The sequence below is a fragment of the Syngnathus acus genome, chromosome 16 (genome assembly GCF_901709675.1).
Source record: "Syngnathus acus chromosome 16, fSynAcu1.2, whole genome shotgun sequence".
NCBI lineage: Eukaryota > Metazoa > Chordata > Actinopteri > Syngnathiformes > Syngnathidae > Syngnathus > Syngnathus acus.
In genome coordinates this window covers 2,615,986-2,632,503 of record NC_051101.1, presented here as the reverse complement: position 1 = coordinate 2,632,503, position 16,518 = coordinate 2,615,986, and the positions used below count along the sequence as shown (strand labels likewise).

At 44.9% G+C, this 16,518-nt stretch overlaps 1 protein-coding gene across 3 annotated transcripts; it reads left to right on the top strand.

Annotated features, from left to right (window-relative positions):
• Positions 1-1,079: 1,079 nt before the first annotated feature.
• On the top strand, positions 1,080-2,662 carry bola1 (bolA family member 1). 3 transcript variants are annotated; one of them, XM_037273442.1, is made up of 2 exons: positions 1,080-1,135; positions 2,095-2,662. In XM_037273442.1, exon 2 carries the CDS (start codon positions 2,126-2,128, stop codon positions 2,561-2,563), a length of 438 nt encoding a protein of 145 aa, XP_037129337.1. In that variant the 5' UTR covers positions 1,080-1,135; positions 2,095-2,125; the 3' UTR covers positions 2,564-2,662. The 3 variants fall into 3 exon arrangements, with proteins under 3 accessions (XP_037129337.1, XP_037129340.1, XP_037129339.1); XM_037273445.1 differs by having other exon boundaries at positions 1,091-1,135; positions 2,187-2,662; XM_037273444.1 differs by having other exon boundaries at positions 1,091-1,135; positions 2,091-2,662.
• Positions 2,663-16,518: the final 13,856 nt, after the last annotated feature.

The window sequence follows — 16,518 nt, the reverse complement described above, 5'->3', positions numbered from 1 at the left end:
ATATTGCTTCTTGTCTATTCAAATGTAGTTGCAGGGTACTAAATAGACCCTGCTAGTGGTTTTATGCTTTCCGGGAACCAAACTGGAGGCTTCTAGTTCCAGGAACAACAGGTACCAAGAAATAAAAATCATTGTAATTTTAGCTTTACTTCTTATCTGTGTGGATTTAAATTTACCTCTTGGGTAAAAAGATGACCCTGCCCATTCTTTCAAAACAACATGTCTGATTGGATCCATTTAGGAACTAGCAGTGCAAGAACTTGAATTTCCTGGTATGTTGGCTATTTAACATATGTTCAGGGTTCATTTTGTACAAAGAATATGTTGCCGTGGCAACAAGGGTCTGCGGCGAGCACAAAAAGCTAACAAAGCAATAAGTTGTCTGTTTTTTTCCCGTCCGCTAGCATAAAAGAAAAACACTGAAAATCCCTTAAAAGCTTTTTTCGTTTTTCCATTTGTTCACTGTAACAACAAATTGCTCATTTTTGTCGCTGTGTACTGTGCTGTAGGATGTGTAGTTTCATTGTAAGCATAGCCAAATGTGTGTGCAATCATGAATATGAAGGTAACAAAACAAAAACAAAAAGATCTGTAAATTCTGTATGTTGTCTTTGATTTTGCGTGTTTTCTAAAAGAGAACGTAATTTCAGTAAATATGTCAATGTTATGGATCATAGTAAACTCAAGTGAGACTGTGCTTTTGTTTCAAAGCTGTGTGATATTTTTCTGAAATCTCATCATGGGGTTTGCAATCGACCCTTTAAAATCACAATGGAAAAACACACAAAATAAAAGTTAGGATGAAAAGAGCATCTTTGTCCTCCGATGTTCTTTCCTTTTTAATGTTTTCCTGTTATTATATGGATTATTTCATTATTTCACGTTAATTTCTGCCTGGGTCAACACACTCGGTCGTTTGTTACGTCACCAAAGAGAAAGCCGTCTTCACTTGATATTGTTTTTGATTTATTATCACGACTATTTTGAGCTTTACACTTCATTTTGAGTTTACTTGACCCATACACCACAGTAACCCCACAAACCTCGGTCACGTGTAGATGAAATCGACACTGACGTCACTTCCGTCGTACTTTTACGTCACAAAAGCGACGGAGGTTGCGTCGGTAGAAGCAAGGTAAGTGTACTAGATTCACTTTTAATGCTTTAATTACACTTCCAAAAACAATATTCGAGTCTCCCGATGAACATTTGGTTAGTTTAACACACACCGGAGCTTTATAGCATCAAACGTTCGAACAACAAACAAGTGTGTGATGTTTTTGAGTACCTTAGCAGCTAAGCGAAACAAGCTAGCGAAACAAAATGTATTTGTGCTTGGACTGTGGGTGACTTAGGCTCGAAAAATAAAACGAAACAAAAACGGAAGCACAATTATAATTGTTAACGAGTGACTGTCATTTTCCCAAGCGTCAATTTGAGGCAACCAGCCCGTTTTGACGCAGGTTCGTGTTTGCAACATTTTCGAAATTACAATTTAATTCCTTTAGAATTTAATTGCTTACTTTTATCGTTTTTACTCATGACTTGTGACATTGCAAATTACAAATTTATTCTCAAAGTAAGAATTTACTTGTTAATAGTAGCAACCTTAAGTTTGGAAGTATACCATGTCAAGAAAGGCAATTTATGAATCTGAAAATAATTACTTTTAATTTTGAATTCGCTTTAAGACTATTCAAAACCTTGCAAAAAGTATTTTCATAAATTTATTTGGTTATTAAAAATGAAAGCATTCTCTTTCATTGATTGATTTTTTTCATTTCAAATCAATTCTTGTAATATGACTTCTATTGTCCTTGTAATATTTCCACTTTATTCCCATGAAATTAAATTTTTTTGATAAGTAATCTTATTTGATTATTCATGCTGTACAAACTAATCATTTCTAATTTATTTTTGCTGTAAAATAACATTTCACATAAGTAAAGGAATAAAAAAGATACTGAAAAATGGTCAAAATGAGTCAATTTAAATGCAAAAACACCCAGCAACAACTACTGTTTATAAATAGAGTGAACTATTACTGAATACATAGTGACTTTGAGAATCGCTGTATGTGTATGAACTACAAAGCCATTAGGTGTTCTCCCGCGCGCGTCGTCCGATGTTGCCCGCTGTCCTTCGCTGCTCTCGGTCCACCTGTCTCAGCCACTCCGCCCTCGCAGCCCGCTTGGCCTCCCGCATGGATACCGCCCGGCCCGTGGAAGGCGCCATCACCACCAAACTGACAGACGCCTTTCATCCGGATCACCTGGAAGTGCACAACGAAAGCCACATGCATGCCGTGCCCCCTGGCTCGGAATCGCATTTCCGTGTGCTGGTGGTCAGCGGTCGCTTCCAGGGGCTGTCGCTGCTGCAGCGCCACCGTTTGGTCAATGAGACCTTGAAGACTGAGCTGAGCACTTGCGTTCACGCGCTGGCTATTCAGGCCAAGACGCCCGAGCAGTGGCACGGAGATCCCAGCCTGGCGAAGAGCCCCCCCTGCTTGGGGGGGTCGCGAGGGGATCGCTCCATGGAGGACAAACTGAAAGCGGGACATTAATGGGGACACTTGCTGACTTGGACCTCCTGGATGCCATATATGTTGACATTCAACAGCCTTTATATGCAGCCTAATAAACATGTAAAATCTCTCAAAAAATGTGTGTGCATCATACTTATTGGAATACGTGAGGTTTTAAAAAATATTTTTATATTTAGTCATTTAAAACTTAATGTATCCGCGTGTATTCAATATTTTGCGGGGTTCTGTTAATCCCCAACAGAGAATAAGGAATTCAATTTGTCTATTTATAATTTATTTAAAAACGTCAGTTTTTGCTTCACCACATGAGGGCAGCGTGTGCACAAATAACGTGCCTTTAAATGGCCAACTGGAAGAGGAAAACCATAGCAGCGTTTGATATAGTAATACATGCAAACTACATCATCTTGCTCGTTGTATTACACACTGTTATTCGTACATATTTGTTTTGGGTCAATCTTTAGCAAAGGTAGGGTTAAAGTTCAAAATGTGTTGTGCTTGGATTTGTGTGCGACATAAAAGGTCGCGAATGTCGATGAGCAACAGCGTCGCGGTGCGTGACAACAGGCGGGGATTGTGTTTCTTGCACATGTGCTGACCTGGACAAATGTTGAACGGCACTGGACACGCAAGTCAAACGGTCAGACCTTTCTTGCAAAAGGCTCGCAACTGCTGTCGCAAACTTGTCCCGACTCTCTCTCGCCAAGGTCCCACTTGACTTGTAATTTACAAGTACAAACGGTTGTATATTGTTTAGATACTTCACTTTTCATTTTTTGGGGTGAATTTCAACATTTAGGCCCTACATTTATACATGTATAAATATTTTGCATATTTTTTTTTAAATACATAGTTTTTTTGTACTATTTTTTTTCTGCCCAACATTTACTTTGTGTGTAATTCCGCTACTGGCCACAAGATGGCGACACATACAGTTTTCTTTTTTTAAAGAAGAATGAAAAGAAGTATTTCAGCCCAGGCTAGTTATGTTGAATATTGAAGTTGGAATCCTTTGCTGCGCAGCATTTTATGCCTACAGAAAGCGACAACTGTAAGTTCATCCTACAACGTGTGCATCTTTGAGAATGATTATGGCTCTTAAGTGTGAGAAAAAAGATTTGTTGACTAATCACATGTTATTCTCTCCGTTATTATCATCCAGGTGCTCAAATGTGCTTGGCTTGTGTTCCATTTTTTACCACTCCTGTTTTTATGCTTGCGCCTGTCTGATTTAAGTGCAGATATGATTGTATCTTAAAATGTAGGCATTATTCCGTGTATCACGTGGCCGAAAATGTAGCCACAAGGTGGCGCAAATTCCCCGCAAAAACTTTAACGTTCCAGCTTCCCGCCTGTAGCACAGCGTCTATGCTCCAAATCTGCCGGCAGATTTAAGCGTCCATTCCAGGTGTCGTGACGGAGAGATGTTGAGTGGCGTCCTCAAAGGGCAAGCACTGCTCTGCAGCGGTTAGACTTCAACGTAGGGCAAGACAGGTCAAAACTGGAATGTAACAAATTGTCAGTGATGCACTTTCACTTTTTGCTTTTGACACAGTGAGACTCGTCATTTAGTCGCAAGTGTGTCCTGCTGAGGAGTTTGACAGAATGTAGTTGAGTGCTCATGCAAAGATAATGATGATGGTGGTTTGGGAGATGACCTGTTGTTTGAACTCTCCTCCCACGCCACCTTTTTGACACCCTTTTCAAAAGTTGCTCCCGGAAAACGAGAAAATGCTAGCTTTCGCACTTGTCGTGGAACACTACACCAAAAATTGCGTTTGATTCAGTCGAGAGTGTATATTCATGCAGGCGTGCTCCATAATTTAAAGCAAGTATGGGCGGAGAAGGTCCCCAACAGTAATATTTGCTGTTCCCACGGAAGTTGTGTGCCTTGTTTGCACATGTTGCTGCAGCATGTTTGTTAAAGTAGCAGGTTTAAATTTAACATAACTTTGATGCCAATTTGCTAGACTGCTAGCCAAATGAGCACTATGCAGTATATGTTAGCGTTAAGCTAGCAACGTTTTCCAGATGGAATGATATGGTTTTGTTAAACACTGGTCTTTAGGTAGATCGTCTTTAACTTTTGTGTCACTTTCATCGTAACTTGGAGTGACAAATTGCGTAATTTTTTTGGGGGAGAACTGTCACCAAGATCAAGACGTTTTATTTCTTCAAAGTCATGTTTTCATATTGCAGATTTAAACCCATCGCGGGTGGGTCAGTAACGTATCCCTGAGATAAACGGGAGCTTTTTGTTTTTAGTATCTAAAATATGAAATGGTTGTCAGGCACTGGCCGTAAACCACGTCAGCGCGCCCCGACCCCGTGTTGACGGATCGGTGTGCGGTCCCAGGTCGGATCTCGCATGGCTGGGAACCCACCTTGCCCATAGCCAGGGCAGACCGTGGCGGGCTGCGGTTCCGCGCTCGGGCAGGGAAGGCGCCCGCCATGGACACTGACTGCTGATTTACGCCCGGGGTTGACTAATGGGAGCGCCGGGGAGTACAGAACAACAAACGGGGACAGTGGCTCTGGTGGTCCCAGGGGAGCCATAGCCTGCTAAACACGTTTTAGTGCTTTTGCTTGACCACAACCACGCACGTTGAACTAAAATCGTATCATCTATTTTAACAACTTGCCCTAAACCAGTTGAGTTGAGCTCGGTGGATGCTAAAAGGCTATTAAAGGTTTTTAATTGTAACCCCAACCCCCATCTAAGCCCACACCTTGACTAATGAAATGAGTGAATAGTCGACTTGAAAAAGAAGGACAAAAGCAGAGATAGAGCAAAGACAATATCTTTGTGTGGGAGAATTAGTTACACTCAGTAGTCTAAGTATTCAAAGCCAAAAGAGGAGGCGATGGGGGTACGGATGGCGGTGGTGGTGGGGGAGAGGGATTAGGAGCAGAGTCCACACAGGTTGTTTGGGTGGTCGGGGGGTTCACATAACAGCACGTTACCTCGTTTGATGAACACCAGCTGAGGAGTCCCCCAGGAAGGGGGGAAGGGCTCAGAGGATTTTTCTTGGCGGAATGAAGCCCACATGGGTCTTGATTAGGCCTCATCTTCCAGGTGTGCCGCACACGCCTGGGAAACGCGGCTCAAAAATGTCCAAACTTAATGGGTGCGAATTTGTGAACCCGTTCAAGACCCCTCCTTCAACACCGAGATGTGCCCACCCTTTGCCACCTCTCACCATTTTTGTGACGTTTTGGGCCACGAGCGCCACTTGAAAACAGCCACGGGAGTTTTTCCCTGTGGCATTGGGGGGCGAGGCCTTGGTCATAAACCTCGCTGACACGCATGCGAGGCCTGCGGGACACAAACCAGAGGAGCCTGCATGTCAAGGCAAGATGGCTCGCAGATAACACCTCTCCAAACATCGCAGCAACCTGCTTAAAACCTCCACTTTGTACCCGTGCTGGCGTTGTTGCGGTCGTTGATGTCATTTTTGCAACTGGGTTCTGCGTGGGTCATCTGGGGAACAGTCTCTTCCAGAGCGCAGTTATGTTGCGGCACCATGTATTCCTACTCTGAAGATGCGCCTTTGGAAACTCCGTCGGCTGTCAAAGGCCGTAGAATAGGCTCGCAATCTCGCGGTGGAACATGTAAACACGCATTTTGGGATTTGGCTTAGTCGGCGTTTTGCCCAACAACTGTCTGGATTTGTATCCTTCACTCCACCTCGACACTCAGCATGCCTCACTGCCTGTCCACATCCCTTTGGGGGGGGCGTGTGTGTGTGAGGGGGGGGGGGGGGGTGTTCACGCTTGACCTTCCTCTGGCTTGCTTTGTGCGTGCCCGCCGTCACTCCCGCCTTGAGTCTCTTGACCTACTTGGTCATCTCGCAGCAGCTCTCATCATACCAACCTCCGTGTCAACTGTGCTACGTGCATCCGCATCTGTCTGGCACATCTGTCACCCCCCCCCCCCCCCCCAACACACTCCCACCCCCTCATCCGCAGTCCATCCCAACCTCCCCCCTAACATTCAAAAACGCACGGCTCGAGATTTAATCCCCCCCGTGACGATTGTTGCTTTTTATTGAATTCTGGGACGTCGGTTGCCTTCTGTTTATTTTGCTTTAATCCAAATCTCCCGAGATGGGCTGTGTGGTTTTGCATCTGCGTGCATGTGTGCGCGCACACGCTTACATAACAAATTGTTCCTTTGGAAAAACAAAAGCAGGGAGGATGTACTGACGATGAGATCGAAACTCCAATTATGATGACTGTGGCGGTTAAGAAAAAAAGGGGGGCGTGGGCGTTAAGCAGGGATTGGGCAATTTATGGGCTGCCCTTTGTCAAGTGTCTCACCATTGGATGATTGTTGAACTCCAGATCTTCTTCCTAATACTTGACTGGCTGACACTCGTTTGTGCCGCCTTCTTTGACATCACCTTTGACCTTCACCATCATCACAAAGTGGCCGAGATGGACCCAGTATCGCCTCCGGCCAGGCGTCTGACCAACTGTGTTCCTCCGAGCGCCGTAAGTGATGACACGGGACGTTGTATCCCAGTCAGCTGGCTTTTTACCGGTCGTCATCTTCATATGGCAGTTGTTAAAGTAATTGTTCCTTTCAAAAGATGCCGCTGGTTTGAATGGCTCATGAATTTCCATTTGTCCAATTTGGCGACGACCGGATCCCCAAAACTACAGCATATCACGTGAAACAAATCTATAAAATCGGAAGTTATAAAAAAAAAAAAAGAAATAACTTGGCATTTTTATTTATATAGATGTTACATATATGTCTTCAACACAGTAGCTTGTATTGTGGCCTCAAAGTCATACAAAATCTATCTATCTATCGATCGATCGATCGATCGATCGATCGATCGATCGATCGATCGATCGATCTATCTTACTATCTCTCGCTCTCTCGCGCTCTCTCTCTCTCGCTCTCTCGCTCTCTCACTCTCGCTCTCTCTCTCTCGCTCTCTATTTCTCGTTCTCGTTCTCTCTCTCTCTCTCTCTCTTTCTCTCTCTATCACAGATGTCCTATTTTAATGATGCTTTTACATTTGATTTCAGTCTGCCTCTGCTCATATAATTTCAAGCATTCATAAAAACCATTTTGGTGAATATTCTCTCATACACGTGCGGCTCCTCCCCGTCCTCTCGTGTCATCTAATCTCAGCTTCTGTGCTACAGCGCTAGTGAAAGTGTACCTGTGTGTTGACGAGATTGAGGGAGGCGGCCTTGTTGTGGTAACAGGTTAGAGTGCAGCCCAGCGGTGGGCCAGTGGGAGACGCCCCCCCCACACACACACACTCGGTGTTGTGTTGGGGTGGGGGGGCTGCGGTGTATGAAACCTGTCATTAGCGGAGGAACGGGCCGGACAGCTCTCGGCGGGGGTGGGCTTTGTCTCAGGGGCGGGCGGCTCTTTAGTGCCTCAAATAACACGGGTCCCGGCGGCCATTGTGTGCCAAGTGAAAGGGCCCGGTGGCGGGGGGTCACAAGGGTGAGGGGGCAATTCTTGAGCAGTGGTCAGCGGGAGAAAGGACAATGGCGAAAGGGGGTGTCAGGGGGCTTTTATACAGTTGTTGTCCTCTCATCCAGAACAAGGAGGTGTCACTTTTTCCTCCAGCTCAAGCATCTCGTCTTCAAGAAAAGATTGCGTGGGGGTTGGCGGCATGTCCTCCTTTCAGACCATAGCTCAGGGGTGTCAAACTCATTTTTTTCGCGAGCCGCATTGTAGTCATAGCTTCTTTCGGAGGGCCATTATGACTGTCAACCCAAATAAATGTATGAGCACCTCATATTATATACAGTAAAAGCTACAAAACAAACTGACAAATAACTCATTTTCAAATCAGATGAGTAAAAACTGGTCAAATATTAAAAAAAAAAAAAAAGATATTAAAAGTGAAGACAATTTGAAATTCTAGTAATGACACGAATTTGATGCACAATTTGTCTTCGCGGGCCACATAAAATGATGTGGCGGGCCGTATCTGGCCCCTGGGCCTTGAGTTTGACACCTGTGATCTAGCTGTCCGGCTATTTATCTACACTGTAGGGTAACTTAAATGATGGAGGGGAGCGGGGCTCAACTCATCAACACTGATGCACTTCCCAAATAGATCTCAGACGAAAACCGCAAATAATTATGCCCGTCTGAAAAAAGAACAAAAGTTTTTGCTTTACAATCATGTCATTGCGTTCATTGAAAGTTTGGGTCTCAAAGCGGCATCAAAAATTCTTACCCAAACTCCACAAGCCAAGATTGCAGCAAATGATGACGAATGACGCTGGTGTTAATTGGTGCGGACATTAGCATTAGCGTGCTAATGAGCTACACGCTACCACTTAGTCAGATGCTTTTCCCACAGCTCATCGGAACCAATTACCGACTCCATTAGAAGGAGGCAGAGCACTGATGACTTTACGGCTCCAATAAAGATCTTCAACGCGCGGGGACAGCGGGACCGCCGCACAAGGGGGGGGGGAGGCTTGGCTCTACAGACAGGGGTCACCGCCTCGCACCCGGCCACAACCCGTGTGAACGTGTGACACTGCTTGTGTTCTCGCTGACACACATAAACTCTCCAGCTGTCCGACAGATAAAGGAGATCGTAGCAACATTAGGCGGCGGCACGGCCCCCAAAAACAAGTCAAACAAAGAACATTTCTTGATTTATTTTGTTGCTTTCGTGAAAGAAAAAAAAAAAAAAAAAGAAACTGTGCCGATGTCAGGAGCTCGTTTCCCGCAGCTCACCTCCTCAAGCCTTTCGACATCATTTTGGCATTCATTTGAAAAAATATTGTGAGCGGAAGAGCATCGAGCCTTACTCGCAGAGGGCCAGAAAAGTCTCGCCAGAGCATGCGTGTGAAAATGGACAAGCAGGGAGGAGAGACTCCTAATCACTTTCCCTGCTGCCTTTGCGGGAGGTGGGGCCACGGAGGGCACTTTGCGCTAAAGATCACAGCTCCACCGGCACCTCCTCCTCCTCCTCGGCTTTTAACGGATGGCCTGGGGTGCCTGCTATCCTCCTTCGGGGCATTTGGAGGCGTGATGGATAGCTTCGGAAGAACAAGAAGATCACCACAGAGTGGAAGACGAAGAAGAAGTCAAAGAACAACAAGATGAAGACGGAAAGCCTCCATCCATCCTCCGATGATAAAAAGTAAAAAAAACTTCCACTGTCAAAAAGTCATCTCTAAAATCTAAAACCTCTAAAAGGTATTACCACAAATAACAATAATGACATCACAGGAAAATCTGAAATGCGAAGACTTTTTGTAAACAGACAGCAACAACAGGCGAGAAAAAAAATCTCAGAATGTCCCTTAATTTCTGTCACCTTGTCTGCCAAAAACAACAAGATTTGATGGGGTCACATTTTTGAAAGCAAAAAGTGGAAACTGCAAAATTGAGGAAGGTAATTATGTAACTGGAGCAAAATCATCTCCCAATAGAACAGAAACAATTGACAACTGCTCTTAAAAGAAACAAGCCATTTAATAAAAATGTAATTATTAAAAGAATATTATTAGAATTAATTGAATTGATCTTAATTGATGAGATCAGTTTCTCACGTTATGACTAGATTCTTTTCTCTTGGTCTTTTTTTTTTTCTGTCTGCCGTTGTCTTTCTTGCGCGTCCTCTCGCTGGTCTTGCTGCGAATGGAGGAATGTCACGTTCCCACTCTCCCCAGGGCCCGAGGCGGAGGACAGATGTGGAGGCCTTCCTTTCCCAGCATTCCCCGGGGAGGCCAGCGACAGGTTTTAACACCCTCCAGGAGGCTCGGGGTTCGGCACGGGGCGGGTCAGGGTGCGGGGGGTTGTTGTCCGAGAGGGGAGGGGTCACGTATCACCGGTCAAGCCATGCATAAGTAATGCTTTGTTTAGAGCGATCCGCGGGAAGGAATTTCCTGGATTTGCTTGTAATTAGGTTTTGAAATGGCCATCACGGCAAGACTTTGCTGCATTGTCACATACGCGTCTTGTATGTTGTTCATTTTTGGACGTGTTTGAGCGCAAGCTGACTCCATACAGAATACGGTCATATCGTACCACCAATAACCAAAATCGCTGTTCAAGTGACACATATATATTGTCATCTTCTGTCTTCCATGGCTGTTTGGGCATGAAGTAAATGTTGGACAATTTGACCTTCTGATGACGCCAGATGAACAAAAAAAGGCCGGCTTATGATTTCCTTCTGGGCAGCGGCAAAATGTCACGGCACTTCATCACGGCACCCGAGTTATTTAGCCAGACAAGACGGTGGCAAGCGAGCCCGCCCGCGGCTAGCCGGGCCCCGTTCGTCTCGGCCGAGCGACCCAGAGAGCGCACGTCTTGTCATGTTTCTATGTTTCTGTCTGCGGTCGGCGACGGTGATCCAAGCGCAAATATTTGAAATAAAGACACTTTGCAAGAGATGCTTTTTCACACCCGAAAACAGCCTCTTGTCCTGTTTCAAGGTCTTGTTACCTAAATTTGTCTGAATTTTGGATTTCACGTTGCAAGTCAGCCCCTATTTTTGTTGTGGTCAATAATTTGACTTGAATTTTACATTCAGCGCACTTGAAGCCTCGAGATGAATTTGATGGATCACTCAGTCAATTACATCCCGCTTGTTCCCCGTGACAAAAAGCTGGTATCAAACGCCCTATTGTTGCCACGGCGGTGCGCACACTGCCGGCATTCTTTGGCCGTCTCTGTACATTAGAATTTCAAGCTCATGGCCATGGCAATTACGGGCCGGCAGCGCAGCGAGGCCACAAGAGGACTGGAGGTGACATTCACAGCCAACGCCAACAAAGAAGTCCATCAAGAGGCCGCCGTCACACATGCTCGCCGGACACTCTGCCGTTTGTCGGCGTGCATGAATGGAAGCCCGAAAGCCCGGACGGACCGACGGACGGACGGGCCGACGGGCACGGCTTTGACGCGGCATAACGGACCTTTTCACACACAGCTGCAACACTGCATGCATTGTGCCTGGGCCAATCAAAGGCTTAGCATGACTGGCGCAGCCACACACAATGCACAAACGCTGCCAAACGGGCTTTCGTCGGACGCAAACGGGCCGGGCTGGCTGGGAACTGCGGCCGAGTTCTGCTCTCTTGCCCTGCGGGCCTGCTTGTCATAGGGGTGTCACACTGACCTTTTTTTGCAGGGTTCCTGACCCACCTGCAGTCAACTCAACCCCAGATTTTTTTTTGTCGTCTTTTTTGCAAAATGATATATCTGCCACTCAATATTCCAAAATTCACCCAATTGTGGATTTTCTTTCCGAAATATATTTAGTGTTTTACTCTTGACTGACTTGTTCTTCTTTTTCTATTTTACTCATCTTATCTTCTCTTACATCTTCATTAAGTTAATATTGTGACCTTTTCGGATTTTTTTAAGGCTGTATTGTTTCCCCTACTTACCATTTTCATCAAAAAATGTGACTTTCTCCACCAAAACAACAACAGAACATTTGGAGTTTTCTGAAAAAAAAATCGGACTTTTTCCCTCCAACAATGCAACTTTTTCCCTCCTAAAATGGACATCCCAAATAGTAAACAGCATGTGATGGTTCGGGGGGGGGTTCCTGAACAGGGCAGTTTTTGTGCGGTGGCCGAGAGAAGCTCGGGCACTTCATCTTCTTCTCTGCACTGCCAAAAAGGTCAAAGGTTAAAAGTCAGGGCGATTGGGAGAATTCCACGCTGCATGCCGACAGATCGGGTTTCAAGGGTGGGGGAGGTCCCCCTGAGGGATAGGTGCTCTCTGTGTGTGCCGGTTTTATGTGTGTGACAGCCGTTTTGCTTTTCCGTGCGTGTGATTGAGGTTTTTTTTTTCTCTCTAAGCGTGCGCACGTGTTGTCATGGCGTCAGCCCTCGCAGCATTCGCAACTTTCTCTTGATGTTTATTAGCAAGCGCAACACCTCGGCGCGGTGACCTTGACGCCTCGCTTTGTTTGCCTATGGCGGCTTCCGAATATGCCTTAGATCCATTTTGGGCCATTGTCGTTGAATAGCACGTGAGGTGATTTTTTTTTTTTTTTGTCAGCATTCTGGCCGTACTCGGGCACCCGACCCTTGCAGAAAAACGACACTCTGCCACCTTCTTAGGCTCCTCACTCAGTATGTTGTTCTCATCACTTTGTTTAATCCATAAATAGATGGCGTGGTCATCAAGGAAGTCACAAGTTGCTACAGAAAGAAGACAAAGAGTCAAGTCAGTTCTTAGAAAAAAAGGCCTGCTAGCTTAATGCTAACTAATAATGTGAACTGCCATTGAAGGGCTTATGGTATTTAGCTTAAAAGTTGCAGCAATTAGAAACTGTCTGTTTAGACTTGTGAAAGTTTTCATGAGTAACGTGGAAGTTTTTTGTACGCCGTAAGTGTTGAAACTGTGCGATGATGTTGGGTGTACCCCCAAGACTGTTCTTTTTGTCACGCAAGTTGCTGGGGCCAACAAAAACAGTTTGAAAGCGGACTGAAGCCAGGTTGCATTGATCCGCAAGGACAAAGGCATCTTTGGTGAGCTCCAAAGCGCTGCGTCGGCGTCATCAATCAATCCAACGTCCTGGCGCTTGAAACGTTTTGCAGAAGGGGAATGAACACATTCACACGCCGGCAAATACGCCGCTCGGCGACATTGTTGGCCTTTTGTGACTCGTTATTAAGCAACATGTGCTCTGGGGCCCCCCGGGGGAAGGGAGGGTGGCGGTGGGGATGGTCGGGGCCCCCGCCGGCTCCCAGGGAGCCCGGACTGATGACCGCAGCTGCGTCTGCATTGTCCCCCAAACACAACACAACACCCCGGCCGTGGCTATGTGCTGGAATTTATTGTATTTACTTTCCAAGGCCTAAAAAAAGCAGTTGGTCGGACGCGTCGGTAGCCGTGAGCTAAGCTATGTCACTAAAGGTGACGCCCTCTTCTTCTTGCTGCATGTCTTCTAGTAAAACTCAGTGCTGCCCTCCATGCTGTGGCCCAACGTGGTACTGCGCCAAAGACGCACAAGTCAAAATCTGAAAAAGGTCAGTGATCTGAACTTTGGTGGAACGTAGCCCGCTTTGGAGTGCTGGAAGTGCGCGGCTTGTCAAAGCCAGCGTTTGTCATCTCCGCCTCCCTCCTGTCCGGCGTTGCTGGTGTGATGTTTGATGTGAGCTGAGGCGGCATGATCAATGTGACACGCCACGTCTGTTTTCACCTTCTTTGACGCCGCCCTGAATGTTCTCTGTGGCGTCGTCTTCTTTGAACAAGGGATTTGACCTCCCAAGCATCTGACGGGCAAAAATGGAGCCTCCAGGGCACCAAATTCTGACGGTGGACGAGTTGAACTGGAATGTAAATTACTGCTTCCAAGAGTCTTTTGCTCTCATTTTCAATAACCTGGCCATGAACTGAGCCACTCCCCAAATACTCTGTACTGTGACATTTTAACCTCGGATTTATTGATTAGGCTTGTCAAATCTTAGCAGAGTTTTTGGCTTGATTGGTCATGAGGAAAAAGACGTTTAGTACATCTCATAATTTTTGAATTGTTTCTGTACTGATCTCCCTGTGCGTTATGTACCGTTTTTTTTCATGTATAATGCGCAAAATTTAACTAATGTATTGTCCTAAAATCCGGGGTGCGCATTATACATGGGTACAATTTTTTTTAAATTTTTTATTTTTTTATTTTTTTATTTAATTTTTTTGAAGAAAATCATGGTACAAAAATTTTTGAAGAAAATCTTGTCACGGATGGAGGGTGGAAAGGAAGAGGGCGACCAAGTGCAGCTTGAACCAGGGTTCATTGGAGGAACTCAAAACACAGACTTGGTAAACTAACATAACTCTCTCACAAAACCAACAACAGGACTGACCGACAAAGACGTGGAACAAAAAGACAGGGGGACATTACCAAAGACAGGAACAGAAACCTGTGTTATTGTCAAATATTGTTTGTTTTTTAATCTCCATCGCGGACTGGACGTCATACGGAGGCAGTATCACTGCGCATGCGCACTATGGATCCGATGCGAATAGTCCTCTTCTCTTCTTGACTGACAATGAATGTGATAGTTTAATACATACAATCAGCAAATAACAAAATACGTATTACAGGTAATATTTTATTTCACAACACTTTGCCTTGTTCCTTTCGTCTCTGCTGTTCACTTCAAACACGCTCCATACGAACGCAATGCTCTCGTATCAGACGCTTGCTCGATCACCTGCTCGTTTGCTGTCACAATGTACCCTACACAAATCCGAAACATTTGTTGCGGCTCCGAGTCACGACGAGGGGCAAGTTTTGGTTTCCAAGGGTGTTTTTATTCCTCTTCAACTTCTCTCCCATACAGAGCCGCCTTTTTCACATGTCCGCACGTCACTTTCCTCTCTTTTCATTTTAACCTAACTGATCGCGGTGGTGCCTTTATGGGCAGTCGGAGAAATCAACGCCAACAAAAAAATACATCCAGCCTAGTTAAGACCATACCAAAGACTATAAAAATGGGACCCATTGCCTCCCTGCTTGGCACTCAGCATTAAGGGTTGGAATTGGGGGGTTAGATCACCAAATGATTCCCGAGCGCGGCGCCGCTGCTGCTCACTGCCCCCCTCTCCCCCAGGGGATGGATCAAAATTACACGGGGATGGGTCAAATGCAGAGGACAAATTTCACCACACCCAGATGCGTGTGTGACGATCATTGGGACTTAAAAAAAAAAAAAAAGTCAAAATTTGGGTGCATATTATACATGGGTACAGGCTTTTTTCCAGCATTGACATGCCATTTTTAGGGTGCGTATTATACATGGAAAAAAACGGTACTTCGTGTACGTTATCACAGTTCATCAGCAAGCCAAACTCGTGTATAAAACACTTGAGCCAGGATTCAGAGCGTCTTGCTCCCTTTATTTCCATCCAGTGTAAAACACAACGAATAAAAAGCCATTGCTTCCGTGAGCATAAGGAGAGGAGAAAGATTCGCCTGGATGGCACGAGTAATCCTAACGTCTCTCAAACTCATTAGTTGTCAGGTTACTTTAACGGAAATATGCACAACTTCCGGTGTATTTCAAAATAAAGTTCCGATTCGTTTCTGAACGACAAAAAAACGCTTTTGTATGTTTTCTTACACAGAAAACTCTTCCCAGCATAACGCACACACTTAAATCAGTTTTAAGGACACCTACCTTTCTAACATCAAGAAAAGAATTCTGAGGGCAGAACAGTTTCATTTAATTTGACACTAAAAATACTACTAAATCGAATTATGTAAATGTACTGATTATACCTTTTTTTAAAATTTGTTGCAAATTCATAATAAAAAAATACATGTTGATCAAATCAGTGAAAAAATACAGCTACAGAATCAATTTTTTTGTTTAGCTTCAAACTTAATAAAACGAACAAAGGTAATTTGATAAATGATTTTTATTGCGTACAATTAACAAGGGTGCCACCTATTTGTGTTTAGTCTTAAATATTAAATACAATTCAATTGAATAAATCATTCGAATAAAGGAAATAATAGTTGGTTATTTTAAGTTGAAGTGAAGCTAATACAATTCCTCATAAAATACAAATTCAAAAAACTAATCTATTAATTATCCTTATTAAATTGAATGAAAATAAAATGTTATAATGCTACCACAGCATCTTTTGTGGCCACTGTGCGCCATTAAAATAAATCTGCTGCTGTGGTTGTCTTGGTACTTTTGCACGCGGCCGCCGCTCGTGTTATCGACTGCCGTCATTTGCATACAGTAAACCCACTCGCACAAAAAAGTTCTGTGCGGCTCGGCTGCCACTTTGACCTCCTCTGAGAGAAGCGTTTGTTCTCCGCGCTGCCGCCGACGCATGAGTCCGCTTCCTGTGCCCGCCGCACAAGAAGAAGAATGGATTCTTTGGGCTCGCTCCGGCTGTCAACATGCCGGGCCCCGGGGCCCGCCCCGTCAAATGGATTTGTTCTTTTCTTTTGGTTTGGGAGTTGTGCATTTTCACGCATTTATCGTCACCAAAGAAT

What these genes read in the sequence shown, in the direction of transcription:
- bola1 (XM_037273442.1), top strand. Translation starts at nt 2,126, where the DNA reads ATGTTGCCCGCTGTCCTTCGCTGCTCTCGGTCCACCTGTCTCAGCCAC.